The following is a 27843-nucleotide window of genomic DNA, read 5'->3' as shown; positions in this document are numbered from 1 at the left end:
GTCTTCCTTAACCTTTTTAGAGCCTTTTTTAATAGAGAACAGTCTGTTCTAAAGTGTCCAGACTTTTTGCTCCTTATGGTTATTTTTTTTGCTTTGCTCCCCCTTGATTACAGGCCTTTTCTTGAAATTTTCTCTATTTCTTCTGAAGAATTTTCTGAACCTTCTTGTAATCAAGGCCATTTCCTCACTGTTGTCAGATTCAGACTCCTTGCTCTCATCTTCATGTAGTGTGGACTTAAGAGCAATGGTTCTGCATTTCTTGGGTTCGTCCTCCTCAAGGTTTTGTTTCATTGAAAGCTCATGAGTCATTAAGGAACCCAGCAGTTCTTCCAGTGAGAGTGAGATGAGATCTTTGGCTTCTTGAATGGCAGTGACCTTTTCTTCCCTAGCTCTAGGAAGAGACCTAGGAATTTTTCGAACAAGATCGCTGTTAGAATAAGATCTACCAAGGTATTTCAAGACGTTTATAATATCAGTGAATCTAGTAAATATTTCAGTTATAGATTCACTATTTTTCATTCTAAATAATTCATACTTATGCACTAGCATACTGATTTTAGATTCTTTGACCTGGTTAGTGCCTTCATGTGTAACTTCCAGCCTATCCCAAATTTCTTTAGCAGTCATGCAAATAGATATACGATTAAATCCATTTGCATCTAAAGAACAGTAAAGAACATTCATAGCTTTTGCATTTAGCTGAGCCATTTTTTTATCATGGTCATCCCATTCAATCTCAAGTTTGAATAAGGTGATGCCATCTACAATCTTAGTTGGCGTGTGAGGTTCATTGACAATAACAGTCCATAAATCATAGTCAAGTGCTTGAATAAAAATACGCATACAAGCTTTCCAATAAGTAAAGTTTGTGCCATTGAAAAGAGGTGGTCTGTTGGTAGATTGCCCTTCGTCAATAGAGGATCCCATGGTGGCTGCCATGATCTTTAACTTTTGATTGTTAGATCAAAATATTACTGTGAGTACCAGGCTCTGATACCACTTGTTGCCCAGAGGTGCAGCCCAGGAGGGGGGTGAATTGGGTCTTTTAAAAAAAAAAATGAAGAGTGTGAGTTATTGTTATCTTTCTATAACTTGCAAATTTAGAAGTGGAAATAAAATTGCACAAATGAATCAGTGAATAAGAAGAGGAAAGCAATCAGTAATATGCAGTGGAGGAAGAGAGAAAACCACAAACGCAAACACCAAGATTTATAGTGGTTTGGTGCGCTCCCAGCACCTACATCCACTGCTCAAGCCTAGCTTGAGATTTCACTATAACCCAGCAGATTACAGTCTGATTATTTTTCGGGCTCACAATCAAAAACTCAGTTAGTTTTTCCAGGCAACCAACCGAAAATCTTTTATTTTTCGGGATCACAAACAACGCAGTTGGTTTTCAGATAAACCAACCAAAAACTTTACACCGTGTGTTTTTCCGGGCTCACAAACAACCCAGTTGGTTTTCAAACAAACCAACCAAAAACTTTTTTCTTTACTGAATACTTCCGATTCAGCAACTTCCAATCAAGGCTTGGAAGAGCCTTTACAAGTTTCAAATGAATGAAACTATTCCAGCAACAGTTAATCCAAATAAATAAAAGCTGTAACTGAAAAACTTAAAGCTTCAGAATATTTAGAATGAATCAATAAAAATAAAGCTGAAGCTGATGAAGAAGTTAACTGTGGAAGAATGTCCCAATGCTTGAGCAGCAGCTCTTCTCGATTCAGTGTGAAACTTCGACTGATTTTCTCACAGGAGTAAGTTTTCGGATGAGTGCCGGTGAGGATGATGAACTGTTAAGCTTTTTGTTCTCTTTTTCTCAGTGGAAATCTTTCTGTTTTCAATGAAATTTTTTTTCTTTTCTTGATGTTTTCCTTCTGAAGTTCCCTCATATTTATAGACAACTTCTTCGGCGGAATTTGAATTTCTTTCTTTCCATTCTGATGAGAATCTTTTTCTATTACAGAAGAAGACAAAAGTCGTTCAAAACTTCCCGTTGTGGTCCTTGCAGTACAAGGGTCAACTCATATAAATTAGGGGTCGACTCATGTTCATTCTGGATCGGCACTTCAAGATGTTGAGAAGGCTCATGCTGTGATATTTTCAGATGGTCGACTCTTTAAACACAAGGATCGACTCATACTATAGTATTTCGGCTGACGCTGAGATTGAGCAAGGGTTGACTCTTCAAACACAAGGGTCGACTCTTCAATTTCGGAGGTCGATTCATTTTGAACAAGGATCGACTCTTCAGACTTGTCTCAGGCGATAAAAGTTCTTTGTATAATTTGAACTACACAAGGGTCGACTCATTGACTGTGCTGCTTGAGTAAAACATACCAGAATCAACTTAAACTTGTCCTTTTTGCTTAGGGGTTGACTCAAATTTTTCAAACAGAAAACTATAGACTTCATCTCTGATCTCCATGGATTAGATTAAGATCATTTTCTTTTAGAACATGTCCAATGAGATGTTTGCGAAGAACTTATGATTTTGCAGTGCCTCATTTCTTCTAATTTTTCTTGACTTATAAAACTTCACAATTAAGCCAATATCATTAGTACACAACATTATCTCAAGTATTTTGTAATCATCAAAATTCATCCTTTAGGGTTGACAAACTATGAGATAGATGTAGAAGAGACTCAACTCTGCATAAATCTCAAGGGGTTGGCATGAAGAAGGGAAGGAGTCGCACCCTCTCAACTTTAGCCTATCTTGGCATCTCACCAAGGGGAAGAAAGGCGTCTCACCTCTCACAAAAGCTCTCAAGGCTTCAAGAAATCAATTAATAAAATTCTCAATTCAACAATGGATGCCTCACAAAAGGCTCTACAACCCTTTAAATAAACTAAGGACTCCTAAGAAAGCAAATGACTCATACTCAATTGACAAACTTCCAAACTTATCCTACTACTAAGTTAGCCGCACGAGGGGTCGAGACTTAGTGGGATCCCTTGCGGTGAGATCTTTCAAATCCTCCAATCATGGTAAGTGGGGATCCGGGACGCATGTCCTGGTTGGCCGGGATGCAGGATCCGGTTGCCTGGACATGGGATCCGGTTGGCCTGAACGCGGGATCCGGTTGGCCTGAACGCGGGATCTGGTTGGCCTGAACGCATGTCCTGCTGCTAAAGACTCCCTGTTGAAGATGGACTCCTCTTGGCCATTGCCCATAATGCATCCTTGAGCAATCGAGCTGCTGAGGTGTCGCGCATGAAGAGTCCTTCTTTGGCTTATCTTTGGCCGCTGAAGAATCCTTGGTCGAGTGGGCGCTGAATGCTTGAAGAGCCCTTCCCGCGGTTGAATGTTGCCTCGCTGTCCTTTGGCGCCCAACTGCTTGGTGCCCTTGCTACTCTCCACATGGATAGTTGGCTGGTTGCTTGAGGAGTCCTGTCGATGCTGGAACTCTTGGACCCGATGTAATTCGGAGTTAGAATTCTTGGACCCGATGTAATTCGGAGTTAGAATTTTTGGACCCAATGTAATTCCATGCTGGAAACTCTTGGATCCCAATGTGATTCAGTGCATAATCGGAGAGGGGACAATCTCCGCGCACGCCTCAAGATTGGGCTTATGCTTTTGCATCAAACACTCATCACAGAAGTTTCAAAAGGTTCCTTTTGAAAGGCCTTATTGTTAATAGCAAGGCTCGATGATCAGGGTAATGGACCTTTTGTAAATTAGCAGATTTATTCAGAAACAAATCCACAACATATTATACTGCAACTAAACATGAGGTCACACCACCCATAAACTAATTAGGCACTTCTCAATGATCCAGCAAATTGCAATGTCAGTAGAGAGAACAATCTACATTCCGATATTTGGGAAAGCAGTCTTAAGCTATGCATGTCATCAAATTTCATCCAAATAGGAGTTCTGTGAAACAAAATTTTTAACTAAGGCTCATGCGGCACATATGGTTGTAGATATTATCGCGGTTGCTTGGGAAGGCTTCCAATAACTGAATTTGGACATGGACCTGCAAGCTGTGTATCTAAGATGATATAAATATTATGAGGAATGCAGCTACTTCTACAATCAAACACGAAAAAGAAAATTTGGTAGCAAATGTGCATGTGTCTCTCACTTGTTGGAGTAACCGATATTTGCATTAGTCCAGTGCAATATAACCTACTAAGACATGAAATGGCACAAAGTGAATAAAACAAAGATAAACTAAACCCTAAAAAATAGCTGTTGGTGACATAGAAACAAAGAAAAAGAAACTTAAGATAGATATTGCAAGAAATTCAAGGAGGCCGAGCCGAGATCGATGTCGGATGAAGTCGGTAACCAAAAAAAAACGTGGTCCAAAGGAACCCACATAAGGCACATTTGCTGTGAGGTTGAGATAATGAAGAATATAGTGCCTAACAAAAAAAAACAAGGGGATTCTACCCAATTGAAGATGAAGACAAATTAAGCTCGGTTTGACAAAACAATGCGCATTGTCACTTTAATTGAGCAGTTGGTGTTGGTTAACAGAGTCCATACACTCAATCAAAATAAATAAATAAATAAATAAAAGAAAAAAGAGAGTCCATTCACAAGTGATGGCACAAGCAGCAATCTCAGAAATATCACAAACAGAGTTTGGGTCCCCAAATATTGCATCAACCTTTTTAATACATGAATACAAAGGAAAGGTTCAAAAAAATTCAAGGAATTGCAGATATCTTAGAAAAGAGAGAAATCTGATAATCGAAAATATCGCGAGCGAAGTGAACACCTCGATTAAAATGAGCGAAGTATTAAGAAAAGCCTACATCATTCAGAGTCAATACCACCAACGAGAACAGAGGATGCATAACGCAGTGAACGTACAAATTTTGTAGCGCAAAAGAGAAAAAAAATAGGTTTCAATGTTTCATCATTCAGAATCAGCACTCCCCTTGTAGGCTAAAAATAGTAAAAGAAAAGTCTCCATTTTGCCGTCAACACTGCCCTTGGATGCTAAAGCAATACCAGAGGATGCATGGCGCAGTGAATCAAGAAAATTTCCAAGTCCAAGAACGGAGGATTCCGGCAGTGCTGAAGAATGACCGGATCGAAGGTGTGTCACTGTAGGCAGTTTTCTACCAAGACAAAACTGGGGCATGTATGGAAAAACACTTTTGACCATGCCATACATGCTAACGTTTGTGTCCTGAGCCACCTGTTCAACTAGAAAATCAGAACACTCCTCCTCTAAACACAACATTCCCTTCAAACGCACTAAATATGCATCCCATTTGGTCCTAAAAACAAATATCTGAGATTACAAATCACATTTATTTCTAGATCAAATTTTTTATAGCATTCTTTTGTTTTTTTTGTTGCTTTCAGATTATTGCAACCAGTCAAAATGAATGCTCCAACAAATTCGGTTCAAAAACCTCAAGTGGTTAAATGTGTTAGGAAACCACGAATTATTGAATACCAATAAGGAAGATATAGAGCCGTTGGAAACTAATAAAAAAGATATAGAGCCATTGGAAACAAATCATCAATCATGCAATTCCCTCCAAGAAAGGAAACCACCAATCTATCAAATGCTATTGAAGATGTAGAGATTTGAAAATCAATAAGGAAGATATAAAGCCGTTGGAAACTAATAAGGAAGATGCAGAGTTGTTGGAAACAAAGAAGAAATCTTTCCAACATTCTAATTGAGTTATTAAATTCTTTGTAATTACTTTTCTTCTCATTCTATTATCGTAAGTTTTTCTATTTATAATCAAATACAATCACTTTAGGAAGAGTTTCATCCAAAAAAAAAAATCATTAGCTAAATCTTTCTTCAAAATGACTTCCAAATAAACCAGGGAAATGATGGCGTTATACGAGAAGGGAAGTGTTTTATAACGACAGAGAGGATGCGGGAGGATATCTCTCCAAGAGACGCTCGAGGAATCTCGTCGAGACCTCTTTTTTGTCTCCTTACCCCTCTTCTTATTCCTCCCAGGCCCCCACCCCTCCCATTATATTCCCCTCTTAACTTCTTTCGGCTTCCATCTATCCCTTTAAATCCCATCCATCTTATACCAAGAAGCGTATCGATCCCCCTCCTATCCATCCTCATAAAGTTATTGCCGACCGCCACTCCCCCAACGCCACCTTTCCGCCCCCCACGTAGCCATGCTCTTCTCGGCCGCTGCCCGGATACCGGCCTCCTCGTCGGCGCTGCTGCGGCCTCGTCTACCCGTTTCTCTTCCCGGTACGCCCCCTTTCCTTCCATCCATCAGGCTCTCAAAGGATCTCCATTTATTTGTTCTTGGTTTCCTGTTCTTTCTTCATTCCTCCGTCGAGGTATCAAACTAGAGTTTGGTTCGGTTTCGTCCGCTTTTTGTTCAATTTTTTGATGTTCGAAGAGCAGTGGAGGACTACGAGACCGCCGGAATGTTCTTTGACCCCTCAATTAGCTAGGTTTGGGTCTAGAAGACAGCAATGACCCATGAAGCAATGGTGCATCATTTCATCCAAATGATCTAAATCTCTCGCTCTGCTCCATGCAATGGTTATTGGAATCATTGCCTGCAGACTGTGCTTGAGATTTTCCTCCTCCTATTTCCATCAGTGTTTTAGATTTTATATCCCTTCTAATGAACAACGGCAGTGGTGTAACCATGAGTGGTTTTAGATGGATTAGCATTTAGCAGGCTTTCAGAAGTTTTTGTTTTATTATTTTATCCTGTCTCTCTTTTCGCTCTCTCTTCTCTTTCAAGCGCCGTCTGATGGATCCATGATAATTTCTTTCCTCTTTCTTCTCTTTTCTTTCAAGCGCCGTCTGGTGGATCCATGATAATTTCTCACTTTTCTTTCTTGAAAAAGTGGCAATGGTGTAATTATCAGTAGTTTTAGATGGACAGATTGCGTCGAGATCTAAGTTGTCTTTATTATTATTATTATTATTATTATTATTATTATTATTATTATTATTATTATTATTATTATTTTCTTTTCTCTTTCAAAAGAAAGTAGGCTTTGCGATTCTGGCAAATGATGCAAGTTGTTTCATATTCTGATCATGTGCCATGAAGCAAGGGTAATTGATATCCTCCCTAAATAATGCAGTTATTTAGTGAGGGAAATTTGATCAAAGAAACATTACCTATTTATCTTCTTCCTGCTCTTGTTCATAAGCCGTTGTTGTAAACTTTGGCCAGTCCTTTCTCTGTGTTTTTTAAATGAAGAGGGAGGCAAAACCATCCGGCCCTATGGAAACGAAAGAAGTGTAATGGAGAAAATATTATAAATAATGCAGTTATTTAGTGAGGGAAATTTGATCAAAAGAACTTTAGCTCTTCATCTCTTTATCTTCTTTCTGCCCTCATATATAAGCCCGTTGTTGTAAACTTTGGTCAGTCCTTTCCCTCTATTTTTTTGAGGAAGAGGGAGGCAAAGCCACCTAACCTTTATTAGAAGGTTAGTCCTTTCTCTGGAAAGAAGTGCAATAGAAAAAATATTATAAATAATATTTATTTATACACATAATATTAAGGTTTTAATCAGACAAGATCGGGCCATCCATTCTGCTACCCCACAATTTATCTTTATTATTTTTGGAGGAAATACTTCTGTAAGGCGGTAACCCACGCCTCGTGCAGCCTTTTCTCGTTGTCTTCTTTCTAAATGGGACATTGGTGGTCCTAGTCAAAGAGGAATGGATGGAATGATGATTTGCTGTTTGTGCTCGTGTACCAGGTTCGTGTAATCTAGCTGTCGTACGGAGGCCAGATGGTAACCTGTGTCTTGCCCGCCGGAGGTGCCATGCAATGTCCAAACAAAGCACTCAAGGTATTGATGCTGAAGCTCTTCCGAATCTCTTCTATCAAAAAAAAAAAAAAAAAAAAACAAAAAACGAAAAAACAACCGAAAAGAAAAAAAAATTTACGGCGAACCAAGCTTTACCTGATCCGCCGGTGCGGCCCCCAGTGATGTTAAGGGGGGCCCACAAGGTTGATTGGCACATTGACTATTCGTCGGGCAACGGCACCCATATAAAGTTAGTTGTACGCTTCGGATGTGTAAAGCGCAACGGCCCAAAAAAATCGCCATAGCAGTTAAAAACACGACTTTTAAAATTTTGTAATATTAAAAAATCATTAAAATAATAGTTATTATAACTCTGCTAGGAGAAAAAAATAATGGTCTCATATCTTTTTTATTTTTTAATTAGATAAATAATATTTATTTTTGGACCTTATAATCACTGTATTAGGAAAAACTTGATTTTATGAAAAAATAATTATTTTTATTCAGGAGATGGTAAAGTGAAAATGGTGGTCGTTATTTATATTTATCGTGGTTTATTATAACATAAAATAGCAAAAAAATAATATTTTTATTTTTTGATATTATTTATCATAATAATTGAATATGAGGTGGCCATAACTATCATGATTGTTATAAAGATTACAATTTGTCATTTGAAACCATGATAAAGGTATGCCATCCTAATATATTCTCCTAAACTTTTGAAAGTAGCTTTATTTATAAGTTCTCGTAGATAAAATACAATATTTATCTAAAATAAAAATCATAATTTTTATTTTTTATTAGTGAAAAAGTAATATTTAAAGACTAATTTGATTTGTGGGAAGAAAAAAAAAGTGTAGTCAATTAGAAAACGAAAAAATGCCTCTTATTTAGTGCAAGTTTTCAAAGAAGAGAGAGAAAGGTAACATTCACATGAGAATAAAATTTTCATATTTTATAGAAAAGAAAAACTATGGAGGACATGGAAAAGCTATTTTCTCCCACCAGTTGAGAATTGAGGTCCGTTTTTTTTCCAAAAGTATCCCCAAGTCATCAAAATCTATGGATAAGATATTTTCTTTTATTAAGAGTATAATAAGTATTTCATACTACCGATTCAGAAAAATAAATGCTCAACTAAACATAAGTCATTTTGGAACGTGCCACTTTTTCATTATCAACAAAATATGCTAAAATTATTTTTGCCAGCATCATATTTTTATGAATCATCTTCCTGGGAAGAACATTTTAGCGAGGAAAATTTTTTCGTGTGAACCAATCAGCTATTGAGCTCTTTGGAAAGGAGATCTTATTTTGATATATGCTTGATTCCTTATAGCAGAATGAGGAATCAAAAGGAGCTAATTATAATTAATTCCATTTTCCAAAGATAATATAAACTATTGTTGAGGTGATCTATCTTGTTTTTAAACATCATAAATGAACTATGTTCGGGTGGTTTTCCCCAACTCCCCAACTCCTTTTTTTTATTGCATTATCTGTAATGAGAAACCGACACCGGAGGGCCTTACAGGATGATCAAATCCCCGGACATCCAAATAGCCCTTTAGCTACTAGCTAGTATAACACCAAAGAAAATTTGACAACTAATTTTAATTTTTTTTTATGGAAAGGTATTCTTCATTTTGATGAAATTTATTTACAGAACATGGTGCAAATTTAGTCCAAGATGGGGTTCCCGTCATCAGATGGCGAGAGAAAGTTCCTGAATCGAATGATGAGGACCAAGTGCTGGAGGTAAATGTTTATAAATCTAAAGTACAAGCATTAGTGAAAAAATTAAGGGCCTGTTTCCATGCCCAATTAACTCATCCTTGTGATATAATATCCCATGCATTTAGAGTGGCTTGAACAGAGCGGACCACTTCTGAGCAGTTAAACAAAGCAGAAAATATTTCGAAGGAGAATCAAGTGCGAGGAATTGAGGGCAGGATCTATTGATTGCTACGATCGACTTCAATATTTTCTATCCATTATAAACCATCCATCTTTACAGTGGATGTGCCATTGATTCCTCGCACTACTCTCTTCCTTTCCTTTCTCTACTCAACAGCTCCCACCAATGCAGGAGACATGAAACTAATAGCATATCTAGTTGTCAAATGTGTTATAGGACTCAGATTATTTGAGTTTACTCATGATCAGATGACGTTTGGTGACAAGATATACTTTGTTTGATGGTGGTCTCTTGCCTGTAGGACATGCGGGAGATGATTAATGGAGTGAAGACGATGCTTAGCTCGATGGATGATGACGGAGAAATAAGCATTTCAGCATATGACACAGCATGGGTGGCCTTGGTGAAGCACCTAAATGGAAATGGAGACCCTCAATTCCCATCTAGCCTGCAATGGATCGCCGAAAACCAGCTGCCTGATGGCTCATGGGGGGACTACACAATTTTCTTGGCTCATGATCGGATAATCAACACTCTGGCTTGCGTCGTCGCGCTAAAATCATGGAATACTCGCCCTGATATCTGTGATAGAGGTTTAGATGCTGATATCCCTCTCTAGAACTAGTCCACCGCATTCTAGTCTGTCTTTGAATGACTAGAGAGTTGATGAGAGAAATTATTTTGATAGGAATTTCTTTTCTTCGCGACAATATGTGGAGGTTGGCTCAGGAAGAAGCAGAGCTGATGCCCATTGGCTTTGAGATCGCCTTCCCTTCTCTCCTAGAGATAGCCAAGGCCTTGGGTTTGGAACTCCCTTATGATGATCCTGCCTTGCCGGATATACATGCCAGCAGAAACCTAAAGTTGAAAAGGTAGTGGAATGGAAAGTTCTCTCACTCCACTTCTCTGTCCTGTGCACTTGTCATTGCTACGTTGTATTCTCCAATAAAAAGAAAAAAATCAGAAACAAAAACAAAAACATCATTTTACTACAGGATCCCAAAAGATGTGATGCACAAGTTACCAACGACACTGCTGCATTCCTTGGAAGGAATGCTTGATTTGGACTGGGAAAAACTTCTTGCGCTCCAGTGTCTTGATGGGTCCTTCCTATTTTCTCCTGCTTCGACAGCTTATGCTCTCATGCAGACAAGCGACGAGAAGTGCCTCAAGTATCTTCAGAAAATCGTTGAAAGATTCGACGGAGGAGGTAAAACTATTTGATTCATAAATAATGTATACAGTTTTTGATTTTTTTTTTTTTTGTCTAAATTAATTCTTGTGGTATTATGCTCTGAAGTACCCAATGTATACCCTGTGGATCTTTTCGAGCATATGTGGGCTGTCGATCGGTTGGAGCGCCTTGGGATCTCTCGGTATTTCGAAGCGGAGATCAAACAATGCCTGGATTATGTCTACAGGTAAAAGCTTTCTGTACGCGAATTATAATTAGCATTAGAATTTACTTATCTTTCGAGTTTTAAGCATCTGATTAAATTACAGATACTGGACTGAGGAAGGGATTTGTTGGGCGAGGAATTCTAGAGTACATGATGTGGATGATACGGCCATGGGATTCCGCCTCCTCCGTCTACATGGATACCATGTGTCTCCTGGTGAGCAGCAAGTTATAATTTTTGAAGCCACAACAAGAAGTTTAATTACAAGTAATGAGATATGAAATGTGATTATGGGTGTGGTCTGGGACTTATTTTTTTGCACTTGCCATCGTTGCAGATATTTTCAGGCATTTTGAGAAGGAAGGTGGCTTCTTTTGCTTCGCTGGGCAGTCGAACCAAGCAGTCACCGGGATGTACAACCTCAACAGGGCATCTCAGGTGGCCTTCCCTGGGGAGAAAATATTGGAGCAAGCCAAGGATTTCTCATATAGATTTCTCCGAGAAAAGCAAGCTTCCAACCAGCTCCTGGACAAGTGGATCATAACAAAGGACTTGCCCGGTGAGGTAGGTATCCTACAAATCTCGCTTGCTGAATTTTTTGCTAGAAATTTCTATTCCTGCATTTTTCTTGCTCTGGGTACGTAGAATTTCATTTTGTGCCTTCTAATATTCATCTCAGCCCTCATGAAATGGATTGATTGATGGGATTTCTAATTAGACATTCTTGGTATGTATGAGGGTTTTGATAATGTCATGATCTCATTTTGGCGAAATAGTTCGGATGGCTATTATTTTTCAACATCTGCCAAGAGTGTAATTTTTTGGAAGATTGTTATAATGATCAATTTTTTGTACTAATATGCAACAAATAATGGTCAGTAAAGAAGCTATTTGACCAAATCAATTTTGGCTAAGTAAAAATAATATTTGGTTGCTATTTTCAATATGTGCTAATTGTTAAAGTAAAATGATAGAAAACAAGCATTATGTAAATTCCCGTTGTTAAGATATCTACCACAATAGATTACCTTTGAAGCCATTGCAAATAGTTGTTTTTTTAAAATAAAATAAGAGGAAACAAATTGAACATGCGCCACACTATGCTTAGTTCTTGCTTGTTTTACAATCTAGCCGAGCTCAAGCTAGCACATTCGATTTCAAGTCAGGCATGAGATTGTCACAAATAAATTTTTAGGATTATCCCAAACTTTTGTTAAAGTAATTTAGAATAATAATTTGATACTTTTAATCTTAAGTTACATCTTGTTCTACATAATATATATATTAATTCATAACAAATAATGTTAAATTAATTATTTAAAATAGGGTTCCAAATAAAACATGAGACCTTGATCTCTCACCTACCTCCTATGGCCCATTTGAGGAAGCTAAGTTTTTGGAAGTTGAGCTTTTAGAAGTAGAGATTTTATAAAAATCTGTTTGTTCTTTAGTAACAAAATTTCTAAAGTGTTGTGGTACTTTAACATTTGTTTGGTAAACAAATTAAAAAAGTACTTTTGGTATGACAAAATGACTATAAAAAATATTACATAATATTATACAATAAAGAATAATAAAATATAATATATATTAATACATAAATATATGATATAGTATAATATTAATGTATTGTAATATAATATTATTATAATATAATAATATAATATTGTATACTATAGCATAATAATTTAATATAATATTATATTTATAGTATAATATAATAATAATAATACAAAAAAATATTTTGTGTAATTATTATATTTTATTATGGGTATTTTGGTCTAAAAACAAAAAATATTATAACTCAAAACAGCTTTTTGATTTTTTTTGAAAATATTTTTTGGAAGAAACTTTAAAATGGATTTCGTTCTAAAACGCTGTTTGGGAAAACAAAAATAATTTTTTAAAAATTTATTAAATACCTTTATTTTATTTAAAAATATTTTTGAAGGATGAAAAAAATTTCCGTACGGGGCTATACCGGTCAGTCATCTGCAGGTCGGCGAGCAACGAATCTGCGATGACAATTCTCAAATAAAAGTTGACTGCTCATCCGAAGTGTCATTAATTTTCCTCGGAAAGAAAGAGACGGGTGTGGTTGCTTACTGGTGTCACAATCCATTAACTCGCGCAGGTGGAGTACGCACTGGACTTTCCCTGGTACGCCAGCCTACCACGCATAGAGGCGAGGTTGTACATCGAGCATTACGGAGGTGCAGATGACGTTTGGATTGGCAAGACCCTCTACAGGTTAAAAAAAAAAAAGAGACGTAAAGAATTACCTACTTATCACCGCTTGAAACCTGATGGTCACACGTGTGATTGGCGGTTGCAGGATGCCGCGTGTGAACAACGATGTGTATCTGGAGCTTGCCAGGTCCGACTTCAACCGATGCCAGGCACTCCACCAGGGGGAGTGGGAAGGCCTTCAGAAGTGAGTAAAATTTTATCTTCCTTTTATTTACAGGACGAGAAATTTAATTATTAGTCATCGGGGGGATAATATATGAATGGGTTCAGGTGGTGCGAGGAGAGCGGCCTGGCGAAGCATGGGGTGCGAGCGGGCGGCGCGCTCAGGGCCTATTTTCTGGCGGCAGCGTGCATATTCGAATCGGAACGGGCGGCGGAGAGGCTGGCTTGGGCTCGGACCGCCATCGTCGCCAACGCCATCTCTTCGTACTTCCGCAGCGAGTCGTGTTCAGATGAAATGAGGCAGGCCTTCATCCACGACTTCCTCGATGAAGGACGCAACGACCAAAGCCCTACCAGGTGCGTCACCCATCACCCTAGTGACATGCCATGTGACGTGCAGCTTCCTGTTGCTTTTTATCTGATCGTCGGCATAATGGTAGTCGTGCAGCTGTGTTTTTTTTTTGCTTAAATAAAAAGGATGAGGGAAGGAAGAAACAAACGTACCTCCGCATAGCAGCCCACTAGGGCCCCACCCCCGCATAGCATGGGAGCCACGTTTTCACGTAATTACATTTTATTTGCTTTGAGAGAGAGAGAAAACAGAGACCCATTCGGTACAAATCGTCTGCAATGAAGCCGTTTAGAAGTCACCAACCCGTCACAGTTCCATGTTTCAAGCGTGGTACCTCGTTTCAGTGGTAAAGGGGCATAGCCCCCGAGCTATGACAGCAACAAGAGCACAGACATATCCTCAAATACCACAAAAAAGATTCCTCTCGCATGCTTGGCTTTATCTCTTAGGAGCTCTAATTATAATTTACATGCATCACTGGAGATAAAAAGAATACTTAATAGTCAATTCATGCATGGCCGACTTATGTATGAAGTTCGGTTTCCCTTGGATTTCCCGCTTGAAGTGACATTTTTTTTTTTGGATTTCTCTAGTGACAACCAAGATAAAAACAGGCTTGTTCTCACATTCCTCACTTGCACCATTTCACATTTTGTTTCTAACAAAATCAAGAAAAATGAACTGGGGGACTGAAACTATGCATATTATTTTCTCTTATTAGCTAGGTGCATGGCACGTGCCAAACACCAGTATAATTACAATTACAATGGATGCAGGTCGGGGTGGAAGAGGAGCGGACTAGGAGGCGGAGAAGAGGTGGTGGGCCCAGTACTCTTGCAGCTGCTCGATCGCATCGCGTCCGACGCACTGCCGACCAATCGAGGAAACCACGTCGGCCGCCACCTAAGAGAAGCTGTGAGCATTCCTTTTTCTTCCTTAAAAAAAAAAAAACCTTAGTATGTGCCATCAGAGCCAAAAATTGAAGATCTGACTTCCAATAGCTTCTCCCTATTTTTTTTCTTTTTTCTTTTGTTGTCTGTTGTCTTCTGGCAGTGGGCTGAGTGGTTGCTGGCGTGGAAGCACAAGGACGAGGGAACACACGTGCGGGAGGAGACCGGGTTGCTGCTGGTCCGCACCATAGAGATTTGTGCTGCCCGGTCCAGTTCGGTCGAGGCAGCGACGGCTCGCTCGGAGTTCGACTGGCTGGCAAGGCTCACCTCCTCTGTCTGTCACCGGCTCCAGCGCCGCTTGCTGCTTCAACAGGTAGGATTCATCGTTATGCCTTCTGTAAGCTGCCCATCCTATACATTGTCTATTTTCCCCCCTTTTTTATCATCTCATGCTACAAATTAAAAGGCTTCGTTCAACTTAAATTGTTTATGCTTAATTGACGATAGATGACCAAATAAGGTGAGACATATTGCAATATAGGCCTTTATCTAGGTCGTGATGCAAACTAGAGAGGGTTTATAGTTCAAATGTACATTTAATGAAGATGATCGAGCAAGATGATACATATAATGCAAGTGGGTGCACGTCTATTTAATCATCCACCGTAAATAGGCTCATACTCCTTACCTACCTAAGCTTTCAAAATAGGGATGTTTGAGGTGGGACCAATGTCAACAGGCTTTCACTCCAACTCTTTTGGTTTCCTTTTGGGATGATTGGTCCTTCATTAGATTAACTTCAGCTGCTCAACATTCTTGGTTTCTCACATGGTGTATTAGCCCACACAAATCCTTTATCTTTTGGTATCTGGTAATCAATGTTTGAATTTGGAATACTTACTAGGGCTTAAAGTTGGAGGTGTCATTTGGAAACAGTGTTGTTCATTGTCTTGCATAATTGTTTCAGTAAGTTGTAAGCTGACAAGGATTTCATACCCATCTGACCAGGGCACCCCAAAGAACTTAGCCACATCCGAGGAGGACAAGGCGGTAGAAGCAGAAATGCAAGAGTTAGCACAGTGCGTGCTTCAAAGATCCCCTAGTCTCAGCAGCCAAACCAAGCAAACGTTCCTTACCGTCGCAAAAAGTTTCTACTATGCTGCCCACTGCCCATCTGCTGCTCTCGACCATCACATATCTAAGGTTCTCTTCGAGCCAGTAGCTCAATCTGGCTGCAAATAAGATCAAAATCAGTTCATCAGGATGTAAAGAAGTTGCTGTTATCAATGTTCTGAATTCATAGAATTATTACACCTACAAGCAAATTTTAACCACCAACTACCTTAGCATACATGCTATGTGCAACACTACCCATCTAGTGGAATCCCTTGTAAAAACACTTTAATGAATAATATTCATGTTCATCGAGTGTGATTGGCTTTCTGTAGGATATTATTGGTTGATATCATTTGTAGCAACTTAGAACCTTAACAAAAATTGTGAGCCAAAAAGTATTATTTGAGTTTTTGGATCCTGCATAAGTACTTAAAATCTACCCAGCGAATAACTGATGTGGAACTAAATACAAGCCTGCATGGATCCTCATGAAGCGTTAAAAAAGTATGCATGCAATAGGCTTTCCATCATGCACCCACCCAAGTAGCATTAGTATCACTACTTGAACACTGCAAGAGATGAATGTGGACTTTCCGATTCAAACCCACATGGCACAATCATGTGTACACTGGTCTCAGAGTGGGCAATGCTTTTGTATGAAATATGAAGAGCATCCAATGGTCATGGTTCTGGTCATTAAACCTTTATTTATAGTGAACCCTACAGGCTGTTGTCAAACATGATTATTCTGAACATGTTTTGTATGCTGATTACTGTTGATGAATTTCAGAGCACACACTGTCGTACAATTTTCATGCTCATAGTGGGTAATGGTTCCACTCATCATAGTGATCCCAAGGCATATTCTCATAATGCCTACTCTGTCAGCTGATCACCTAAGGTTCTCATCATAAAAAGTGGACAAGTTGGTAAGATTTATGTGGTAAAGCTGGTAGAAGGCATACCTTTCGTTACGTTTATGTGGCCGGCATGTTGGATGCCCTCACAAAGAGATCCACAAAGTGAGCCTTATCTCTGCTCAGAGAGAAGAAAATAAAAAAGAGCTGTTTTTAATGCCTGAGGGCGGAAACCATCAAACACACCCAGAACAAAGCGTCAGTACCTAGCATGAGCCCATTATAACTTGGGCGTGGTTTGGAATCACGAGGTAAAATACTCGACATGGGAACCTTCAGCAGAAGGCTAGAAGACTGGGTGCTGCGCTTGTTTTTTTATGGGCATACAAGTAACCAACAGACCTCAACAAAAGCTTCGACAGTAACCCATCATCACCATGAAAGGGAATGGACTGAGAAAGGAAGTCATAGTGCCTTCAATCATACAACTAGTTGCCACATCCTTTGTTTATATTTAGATGTATGCAAACAAATGTTTGTGAGTGCCTGTCCTTTAGCATGTGGAAATATGCAAGACACCACATCCTACATGTTCAGTAGTCACTTTCAGATTCCAAAGAGAGAAAAAAAAAACTCGTACTGTTTAATTATACTGACAAAATTATACTGCAAGCATAAACAATCACCAGGATCCGGAAGACATACAGATGAGACAACGTTTTACTACCTTCAATAAAAAGAAAAATGTTAGAAACCAACATATCACACAAAATTTTGGCGCAGCATTCATCAGTCAAAGACTATCCCTGAGCATGATAAACAACAAGACTGTTAAGACAGCCCAGTTTTCATGGGCTAATGGACTGGCCTGAAGAGGCTTGGGCCCGTTGGCCTCGTGCATGCATTGCACATGAGGTGGCGGGGAGGAAAACTCCGCTTGAGAATCTTTTTTCTCCCCGATCACGCCGGAAACCTAAAATCCTAAGGCAATTCAAGTTTATCTAAAACTCTAGGATGTCATCTATTTAAGGTTCACCACCTCCTCCGTGGAACTCCATCACCAATCTCTTGAGGGGAGCCGCCGATTCCTAGTTTATTTTCGGAAAACACTTCCTTGAATCTTCGTCGAAGAAGCTGTTGGATCACCTCGCCGGACCAAGGTACATCGTCCGTCTCTTTCTCTTTCTCTTTTGGTCTTATAGCTGCCATTCTCCTTGATTTGCACTAGGGAATTGCCGGGATTTCACCCGAAGCAGGGGTGCATTATTTCGGCCCTTTTTCTTCCATGATCATCGATGCTAGCCATCGGGTTTTGCTGCCTTCTAAGACCTTTGTGGTCGTCTGAGCTACCCTGTTTTTCCCTCAACCAAGCTCTCTCCCCCGTTCTTCAAACCGAGCTCTCTGCCCTCGTTCTTCAAACCGAGCTCTCCGCCCCCCTCACCGATGGCCACCCTCCTCCTTTTATAGCTGCCCGAAGTGCTCGTTCGGGAAGGAAGAAGAGATCACGGCCAGCTGATTCCAGGGCGTGATGCCGGAAGGCAGATCGCGGACGAAGAGGATGAAGGGCCGTGGGATCAGCGGAATGGAGCTGGGGGGGATCTGGTCGCCGGCTGCACCGCGGGATGAGAGGAGATCTGGGAGATAGCTGGGTGAACGGAAGGCGGCCTGGTTCATTGCGTGATACACTGGGAGCATGCGTAGCTTGTCTCGGACGCTCGGAACGGCAGCTGTGCGGAGGTGGCGATGCAGGCGGATGAAGAGGCGGAGGATCTGGTCGCCGGCTGCACCGCGTGGAGGATTGGAGCGTCGGCTGTGACGCATGGCTGGAACGGGCAAGGGGGCGCTCTGTGAGGCGGGATCACGAGAAGGATAGATAACGGGAGGAAGGAGATAAACAGTGAAACAGTTTTAATATTTTTTTATTATTATTATATTATTTCTCACTGTTCATATGAACAGTGTTTTTACGGGACACTGTTCATATGAACAGTGAATAAGTGATTCTCCCCGAAATTATTTTTATTTATTTTATTATATTCATTATTTCTCTTTTTTTTGTTTTAAATTTATAAATTTTATATGAAGGCAGGTAAGAATTGGTTGGGAATTGACTTTGGGTTTGAGGTGGGTCATGATGGTGTTAGATGTATGCCCTAGAAGCCAATCTGGCTGACACATTATTAATTCTAGGGACATAACTTTGTACTTGACTATTTATTATTGAATAAATAAAAGGCATCTTTTCATTCATATTGTTTATGTGTCTATGAATCGTCCAAGGAATTAATAAGATGATGATACATATTCTCAAGAGTTGAGAATTTGAGCCATGTATCATTGGTGATTAATTTCTAAATGCTCCTGATCAATGGATCATCACGAGGACGGTGATCGATCCAATCAGTGCACAGATCACTTTCCTTCTGGATGGACGAGACTTGAGTCCACAGTGTAGGGACACTGAAGTGATAGTGCAGGTGCTTGTTAGAGAACAAGGGTACTGAGCGTGACCAATACAAGAAGTCACTTGGATGTCTATCCACTCGTCAGTGACTTGCTTGATGTTGCAGTAGTGTGACTGGTCCTTTGACCTGCGGTGCTTCGGCTACTCACAGTGAGGTTATTGTAGTTTGACTGCACACATACATGGTCTCTAGCCATATGGGTCCATGCAGTGTAGATTGGCTGCAGTAAGTTCACTGTAGGAGTAGGGTATGCACCTACAAGGAATCTATCGACCTTGATAGAAGAGGAGAGATCCTATGTGATTTGTTAGACTGAGTTCTAAGACCTTGGCCAGGGCAGTAATATAAAGTGGAGAAAGAGTTTTCCACTATCGAACTCGAGTCGAATAAATCTTGACATATGACAGACGATGGGGTTTGACGAGTTGTCCATGACCTCCGTCCTGTAGGGATCCACGATAGTAGGACTGTATCACATGTTAACTGCACCTAGAGGTTCATCATTCCATTCTGCTGGGTAGCCACTACATGCTGCTAGGTGTCACTGGTGGATGGTGGGACTCACAGGGACTATCTCGATGATCGATAAACCCTAATGAGTAGAGTTGGAATCGTTCCAATCCATTGAAAGGAGTTTTCAATGATATAGTGATAGAGATCACAATATATCTCACTACCAGTCAGAATAGAACCTATGGGGTCACACACACTAGAAGTATTGACCGATCCGATGGTTGAAATCGTGATTAGGAATCACAAGTAATCAATTTGATTGATAAGAAGTTGAAGAAGGAAAGGGAATTAATTAATTGGACTTGAAACAAGAGTCCTACTTCGAGTAGGATACCTAGAGTCCTAATTGGATTAGGACTGGGAATCCTAGTTGGAGTAGGACTGGGATTCCTACTTGGAATAGGATTCCTCAATCCTAATGAGATTAGGAGTTTTGAATCAAAATTGGATTCCTATTTGGAGTAGGATTCCTAGAGTCCTAATCGGATTGGGACTTTGGATTCAAATTAGAGTCCTAATTGGATTAGGACTAGAATTAAACAAATCCTAATTGGATTAGGATTCCTTAAGTCCTAATTAATTATTAATCTAATGAATCAACATGACTCCTAATTGGATTAGGATTGAAGAGTTCAATTGAGTCATGGTTCATTCAAGTCCTAATTGGATTAGGACTAGCATAGATTGAACCCAATTTGGCTAATCCTAATTGGATTGGGATTAAACCATGAGAGAGGCACCTAATCCTCTTTGGAAGAGGATTAGGTTAACCAAGTAAGAGGGACATCAGCCCCTCTCCACTTGGCTAGGGCGACATGAAGAGAGGGGGCCGGCGCCCCCTCTTTGGCAAGTTGTCTTGGAGCTCCTAATTGTTAGGAGCTCCACTCCCTTTAAAAGGAGGCTAGGGCCGGCGCCCTAGATGAATCAATCCCTCTCCTTGCAGCCGTGGCCTCCTCCTCTTCCTCCTTGGTCTTCAACCGAAAGCAAGGGAGCAAGAAAGATCTCTTGGCGGTCCTCTTCTTCCTCCTTCGTTTGGGATTCGACGCAAGGGAAAGCAAAGGCTGCATCTAGCCTTCTTGTTCTTCTTCAAGATCCCTTCTTCTTCCTCCTCCACTCAAGCACAATCAAGGGTTGATTGAAAGAGAGGAGATCAGCCATCAAAAGCTATCTCTGCAAGGGAGCTAGCACCCCGGTGAGATAGAGAGCTTGGATCGGATCCTGCTTCGTGTGGATACCCGTAGAGGCCGGACATTTGAACGGCTTCAAGCGAACCCTCTTCCAAAACCATGAATTCAGATTTGCGGTGATCATCTATCCGCGCAAGGTGAAGATTTGATCTTCCTAATAGTTTTAAAAGTTTTAATTCTTACCTAATTACGAAAGGTCTAGAAACAACGTTCATGCGATGAACGTCGAACTCGCGCATGCCGATTCCGCTGCCATCTGAAAATTTTTGAAATATCAGCGACATGGGCGGGTTCCCAACAGATGGTTGACTTGTCCTTGAGCCCATTGTCATTTAAATTTAATTTTTGCTAAGCTGCTTCAGATTGAACTCGACCAGACAAGACTAAAAACAGGATCGTGACCTAATAAAAAGGGTTAATCAAACATCTGCCCCATACAAAATTAATTATAACTTTCGATCGAATCAGGACCAAAACCCATTTAATTATAACCTTAGCTTGACTACAATTCTATCAGGTTACCAAACCGGGTCAACACAATCTCCTCCTTATATGTTTTCCTGTAATTTTCATGAAAGATTGCAAACAAGAGAGAGACAAGTTCAGAGTCTGATTTAAGAAATGAATTATTTGCTTTTTACCATATTTTAAATTTATTTCAATGATCATTCAATTTCATGGTAAAATACGTATTTATCAGTTTAAGAACATTGATAAGTGCTATGGAAAGATAACTAAATTATAGATTATCAAGCACTTATCAGTGCTTGACTAGGACCAGGCTAGTTAGGAGGATTAGAAAGCGGTTTGGGTTGCGGAAGATAATTTTGATTAGGTTGGACTTCTGGAGCTATGGGTCGAGGGTCGGTATGCCTCACTACAGGGACTCATAAGAAACTATCCACATCTTGAGCTAACTGGTATGCTTGGCCAAGGATGGTAATCTCTCGGAGGATTAGTTTTTTTTGGATCTCATCGTTGAGTCCTACCCGAAACCTAGAGAGAGTAACAGTCTTCTCTTCGATTACACCGCACCTCATATGAAACTCCTCAAATCGTGCAATGTAATCAGCAATGGTTGATGTCCCTTGAGTTAGTTTTTGCCATCTATCCATCAGACATTGTCGGTAAGAGAATGGCAAATACTTCTCATTCAGCTTTTCCATCATATCCTCCTATGTGGTGATACGAGGAAGCCTTTGGGTCTCATGCATATGTTCAACATTATACCAGTACCAGTGAGCTTTCCCAATAAACTTTATTTTGGCAAATCATACTTTTCTAGCGTCAGTCATTTCGTACCACTTAAAATAATTATCTATGGTTGCTCTCCAATCAAGATACATGCTTGGCCCTAGTTGACTAGCAAAGGTGGGGGTATCTACTCTTACGGTATGTAGTAGCCGTTTGTCAAGATCGCGCTGGTAATCAGGAGGATGTTGGTTCCTAGGGGGTTAGGGAGGACCTACAGGTGGTGTGGCCAAACCGAACTCAAGATAGGCTGCGATTGGGGTTGGTGGTTTAGGAGTCCTAATGTGTTGCACTAGTGCATGGACCTCTCGCTTGAATTCTTCATGGTCAGCTTGCAAAGCAGCGAACTGTTCTGAGATCTTATGGAGCCTCGAAATCCATGGTAGCTAAAGGGATTTTAGATTAAGTGAGGTGGTACTCCCTACCGCTATGGGTTGAAATGCAATGACAATACTAGTTGATGATGTGAAAGGCAATATTACTAATGAACCCTAACTAACTAAATATGATGCAAAACAACCTACTAACGTAACCACGGACTTGTACGGAGCGGAGCGGAAGGCCTGCCGCGGTGGCAGCAGCCCCCCTCCCTACCACCCCGACGGGGCATCCCTCCAAAGCCCACCCCAAGCGTTCCAAAGTACCGAGGAGCGTTGCAAACAGGAACGGCCCAGATGCGTCCCGGTCGCACGGGATGCGCATTCCGGTCGCACGGGTCGCACGTCCCGGAAGGGCCGACGGAGCAAGCCGGTGCACGGCCGCTGCGCGGACGGCTGACGGCGGCGCCCATGCGCTGGGGCCTTGGCAGGCGCGTGCCGGCTCCCTCGGGGACGAACGGTGCCAGGCACGCCCGCCACGAGGCGACGGACTTGTGCGGAGTGGAGCGGAAGGCCCGCCACGGCAGCAGCAACCCCCCCTTCCTACCACCCCAGCGGGGCATCCGCCCAAAGCCCACCCCAAGCGTTCCAAAGTACCGAGGAGCATTGTAAACGGGAACGGCCCGGACACGCATCCCGGTCGCACGGGATGCACGTCCCGGTCGCACGGGTCGCGCATCCCGGGAGGGCCAATGGAGGAAGCCAGCGCACGGCCGCCGCGCGGACGGCCGGCGGCGGCGCCCATGCGCCGGGGCCTCGGCAGGTGCGTGCCGACTCCCTCGGGGATGAACGGTGTCGGGCACGCCCGCCGCGAGGCGACGGACTTGTGCGGAGTGGAGCGGAAGGCCCGCCGCGGCAACAACAGCCCCCCTCCCTACCACCCCAGCAGGGCATCCGCCCAAAGCCCACCCCAAGCGTTCCAAAGTACCGAGGAGCGTTGCAAACAGGAATGGCCCGGACCCGCATTCCGGTCGCACGGGTCACGCATCCCGGGAGGGCCGACCGAGCAAACCGAAGTGCCGCTCACGGCCTCCGCGACGGCCGTACGGCGCTGGCGCCCGTGCGCCGTGGCAAGGCTAGAGGGTGCCCCCTGCCACCCCATGGGGCATCGGCACAAAGCCCACCACGGGGTAGACAACCGAAGGCAACGAGGGACGGTGGATGCACATATCCGAGCAATGGCGATAGGGTCGGGGGGAAGACCGACAGGGCCGGGAGATTTTAAAGTACCGAGGGAATTTGCAAACGGGGCCCGCCCCTCCCCCCGTCCCTCGCACGCCGATCGGAGGTCCAGCACCCCGCGGGGGGCTGCCGGCATGCGCTCCTGGTGCAGGCATCGACGAGTTGCCCGCGACCTCCACTCGGGTCCGAGCCCCCACGTGCGGATGCAGAAACGCACCGGCCGCGGCAGCGGCACCCCTGCCACCCCATCGGGGCATCTGCGCAAAGCCCACCCTGGGATAGACAACCGAAGGCAACGAGGGACGATGGATGCACATATCCGAGCGATAGCGATAGGGTCGGAGCAAAGACTGAGGGGGTCGGGGGTTTTTAAAGTTCCGAGGAAAGTTGGAAACGGGGCCCGCCTGGACGCCCGTCCCTCGCACGCCGATTGGGGGATAGATCATTGCAATTGTTGGTCTTCAACGAGGAATTTCTAGTAAGCGCGAGTCATCAGCTCGCGTTGACTACGTCCCTGCCCTTTGTACACACTGCCCGTCGTTCCTACCGATTGAATGGTCCGGTGAAGTGTTCGGATCACGGCGACGCGAGCGGTTCGCCGGCCGCGACGTCGCAAGAAGTCCACTGAACCTTATCATTTAGAGGAAGGAGAAGTCGTAACAAGGTTTCTGTAGGTGAACCTGCGGAAGGATCATTGCCGAGACCCGGACGAGGAAGACCCGCGAACCTGTGAACGCGCTGCGTAGGAGCGGGAAGGCCCGGCCGACCCGCTACATAGACCTCGTCCCCCCTCCCCCCCGTCTCGCCCGCCTCGGGGCACGTACCCCAGCCCGGCGGGGCCTGGAGGTGCGCCCGCAGCGTGCGGTGCGGGGCGGCGGGCGGGCCAAACCCGGCGCGGAGGGCGCCAAGGAACAGAGCACGGAAGCGGCGCGCCGCAGCCCGCCCGCCCCATTCTGGGGCCTGGTATGCGGATGGCGCCGCCGTCGACGGCCGCCTTACACGATACGACTCTCGGCAACGGATATCTTGGCTCTCGCATTAATGAAGAACATGGCAAAATGCGACACCTGGTGTGAATTGCAGAATCCCGCGAGCCATTGAGTCTTTGAACGCAAGTTGCGTCTGAGGCCACCAGGCCGAGGGCATGCTTGCCTGGGCGTCATGCCAAGCGATGCTCCTTTCCCTCGGGCCACGACGGGCTCCTGGGGAGCCGGACGCGGACATTGGGCCCCCGCGCCCCCGGCGCGGCAGCCCGAAGAGCGGTCAGTCGGCAAGGACGGACACAGCGGATGGTGGACGCTGATGCGATCCTGTCGCCGTGACGCCGGACCCCAGAGGCGAAGGGCCCCTGCTGCCCCCATCGTGCGCGGCTCCCCGGCCCCCGGCCAGGACGCCGCCCCTCGGATCGCGACCCGAGGTCAGGCGGGCCCACCCGCCGAGCTTAAGTATATCAATAAGCGGAGGAGAAGAAACTTACGAGGATTCTCCTAGTAATGGCGAGCGAACCGGGACCAGCCCAGCTTGAGATTCGGATGGCTGCGCCTCCCGAATTGTGGTCTGGAGAAGCGTCCTCAGCGATGGACCGGGCCCAAGTCCCCTGGAAAGGGGCGTTGGGGAGGGTGAGAGCCCCGTCCGGCCCGGACCCTGCCGCACCACGAGGCGCTGTCGGCGAGTCGGGTTGTTTGGGAATGCAGCCCCAATAGGGCGGTAAATTCCGTCCAAGGCTAAATACGGGCGAGAGACCGATAGTGAACAAGTACCGCAAGGAAAAGATGAGAAGAACTTTGAAAAGAGAGTCAAAGAGTGCTTGAAATTGCCGGGAGGGAAGCGGATGGAGGCCGGCGATGCGCCTCGGCCGGATGCGGAACGGCAACGAGCCGGTCCGCCGCTCGGCTCGGGGTGCGGACCGTTGCAGGCCGCGCCGGCAGCCGAAGCCCAGGCGGTCGATCCCGCCCGCAGAGGTGCCGTCGGCACGGCCGGAGATGCGGCGCGCGCCTTATCGGTGTGCCCCCCGGGGCACCGACGCGCTCCAGGCAACGGCCCGTGGGTTCCCCATCCGACCCATCTTGAAACACGAACCAAGGAGTCTGATATGCGTGCGAGTCGACGGGCGCGCGAAACCCGGAAGGCGCAAGGAAGCTAACGGGCGAAAACCCCTCTCCACGGGGGGTGCACTGCCGGCCGACCCCGATCTTCTGTGAAGGGTTCGAGTTGGAGCATGCCTGTCGGGACGCGAAAGATGGTGAACTATGCTTGAGCGAGGCGAAGCCAGAGGAAACTCTGGTGGAGGCCCGAAGCGATACTGATATGCAAATCGTTCGTCTGACTTGGGCATAGGGGCGAAAGACTAATCGAACCATCTAGTAACTGGTTCCCTTCGAAGTTTCCCTCAGAATAGCTGGAGCCCGCGAGAGAGTTCTATCGGGTAAAGCCAATGATTAGAGGTATCGGGGGCACAACTCCCTCGACCTATTCTCAAACTTTAAATAGGTAGGACGGCGCGGCTGCTCCGTTGAGCCGTGCCATGGAATCGAGAGCTCCAAGTGGGCCATTTTTGGCAAGCAGAACTGGCTATGTGGGATAAACCGAAAGCTGGATTACGGTGCCCAACTGCGCGCCAACCCAGATCCCACAAAGGGTGTCATCGACGAGTCTCCCGCGACCTCCACTAGGGTCCGAGCCCCCACGCGCGGATGCGGAAACGCGCCGGCCGCGGCAGCAGCACCCATGCCACCCCATCGGGGCATCGGCGCATAGCCCACCCTGGGGTAGACAACCGAAGGCAACGAGGGATGGTGGATGCACATATCCGAGCGATAGCGATAGGATTGGAGCGAAGACCGAGGGGGTCGGGGGTTTTTAAAGTTCCGAGGGAAGTTGGAAACAGGGCCCGCCCGGACACCCATCCCTCGCACGCTGATCGAGGGTGCGGCACCCCGCGGGGGGCTGCCGGCATGCGCCCCTAGTACAAGCATCGACGATCGCCCGCGACCTCCACTCGGATCCGGCGGCGCACACGCGGATGGCGAAACGCGGTAGCTACAGCCCCCTACCACCCCGTCGGGGCGTCCGCGCAAAGCCCACCCCGGGGAGGATAACCGAAGGCAACGAGGGACGATACATGCACATATCTGAGCAATACCGAGAGGGTCGGGGGGAATACCGAGAGGCAAGGGGGGTTCAAAGTACCGAGGGAAGTTGCAAAAGGGGCCCGCCCGGACGCGCGCCGCTCGCACGCGGATCGGGGGTCCGCATTACGCGCCGCCGAGCAGCACGATCCGGCAGGGCGCACGGCGGGCGCCGCCCATCGCCGGAGCTTGCTCGGTCATCTCGGCCGCACGGGCACGTGCGCGCCGCCGCGGAAGATTCCGCCGACGGGGCGGACGGTTCACCGCCGCAGGCCTTTTTCGCTGCCGGAATGTGGGCCCGGCATTGCGCGCCGCCGGGCAGCACGGTCCGGCAGGGCGCCAAGCGGGCGCCGCCCATTGCCGGAGCTTGCTCGGTCATCTCGGCCGCACGAACACGTGCGCACCGCCGTGGAAGGTTCGGCCGGCGGGGCGGACGGTTCGCCGCCGCACAGGCTCCAGCTATCCTGAGGGAAACTTCGGAGGGAACCAGCTACTAGATGGTTCGATTAGTCTTTCGCCCCTATACGCAAGTCAAACGAACAATTTGCATGTCAGTATCGCTTCGTGCCGCACCCCGAGCCGAGCCGCACCCCGAGTCGAGCAGCGGACCGGCTCATCGCCGTTCCGCATCCGGCCGAGGCGCATCGCCGGCCCCCATCCGCTTCCCTCCCGGCAATGTCAAGCACTCTTTGACTCTCTTTTGAAAGTCCTTTTCATCTTTCCCTCGCGGTACTTGTTCGCTATCGATCTCTCGCCCGTATTTAGCCTTGGACAGAATTTACCCTCCGATTGGGGCTGCATTCCCAAACAACCCGACTCGCCGACAGCGCCTCGTGGTGCGGCAAGGTCCGGGCCGGAGGGGGCTCTCACCCTCCCCGGCGCCCCTTTCCAGGGGACTTGGGCCCGGTCCATCGCTGAGGACGCTTCTCCAGACCACAATTCGAGAGGCGCGGCCGCCCGATTCTTAAGCTGGGCTGGTCCCAGTTCGCTCGCTGTTACTAGGGGAATCCTCGTAAGTTTCTTCTCCTTGATATGCTTAAGCTCGGCGGG

At 44.8% G+C, this 27843-nt stretch overlaps 1 protein-coding gene and 1 non-coding gene across 2 annotated transcripts; both read left to right on the top strand.

Annotated features, from left to right (window-relative positions):
* The first annotated feature begins 5904 nt into the window (after window positions 1-5904).
* Window positions 5905-16145, top strand: LOC103698242 (ent-copalyl diphosphate synthase 1). The gene is made up of 15 exons (XM_088717789.2): window positions 5905-6204; window positions 7692-7784; window positions 9412-9503; window positions 9965-10256; window positions 10352-10535; window positions 10659-10873; window positions 10964-11084; window positions 11167-11279; window positions 11401-11627; window positions 13198-13313; window positions 13399-13497; window positions 13584-13832; window positions 14604-14742; window positions 14881-15090; window positions 15726-16145. Exons 1-15 carry the CDS (start codon window positions 6126-6128, stop codon window positions 15957-15959), a joined length of 2463 nt encoding a protein of 820 aa, XP_088573915.2. The 5' UTR covers window positions 5905-6125; the 3' UTR covers window positions 15960-16145.
* Window positions 16146-24671: 8526 nt separating this feature from the next.
* On the top strand, window positions 24672-24827 carry LOC149767902 (5.8S ribosomal RNA). Its single transcript, XR_016400119.1, has one exon. It is a non-coding gene; the product is annotated as a 5.8S ribosomal RNA (ribosomal RNA).
* Window positions 24828-27843: the final 3016 nt, after the last annotated feature.

Source organism: Phoenix dactylifera, chromosome 3 (genome assembly GCF_051530095.1).
Source record: "Phoenix dactylifera cultivar Ajwa chromosome 3, Ajwa_hap1_PhDact_Kaust_v1.1, whole genome shotgun sequence".
Classification (NCBI taxonomy): domain Eukaryota; kingdom Viridiplantae; phylum Streptophyta; class Magnoliopsida; order Arecales; family Arecaceae; genus Phoenix; species Phoenix dactylifera.
This window is presented reverse-complemented; position numbering and strand designations above follow the sequence as displayed.

Bases quoted from the DNA above. Each gene is read 5' to 3' on its own strand.
- LOC103698242 (XM_088717789.2), top strand. From the start codon at position 6,126: ATGCTCTTCTCGGCCGCTGCCCGGATACCGGCCTCCTCGTCGGCGCTG. The intron at 11,085-11,166 runs GTAAAAGCTTTC...ATTAAATTACAG, and splicing joins TGCCTGGATTATGTCTACAG to ATACTGGACTGAGGAAGGGA. The intron at 13,833-14,603 runs GTGCGTCACCCA...CAATGGATGCAG, and splicing joins AACGACCAAAGCCCTACCAG to GTCGGGGTGGAAGAGGAGCG.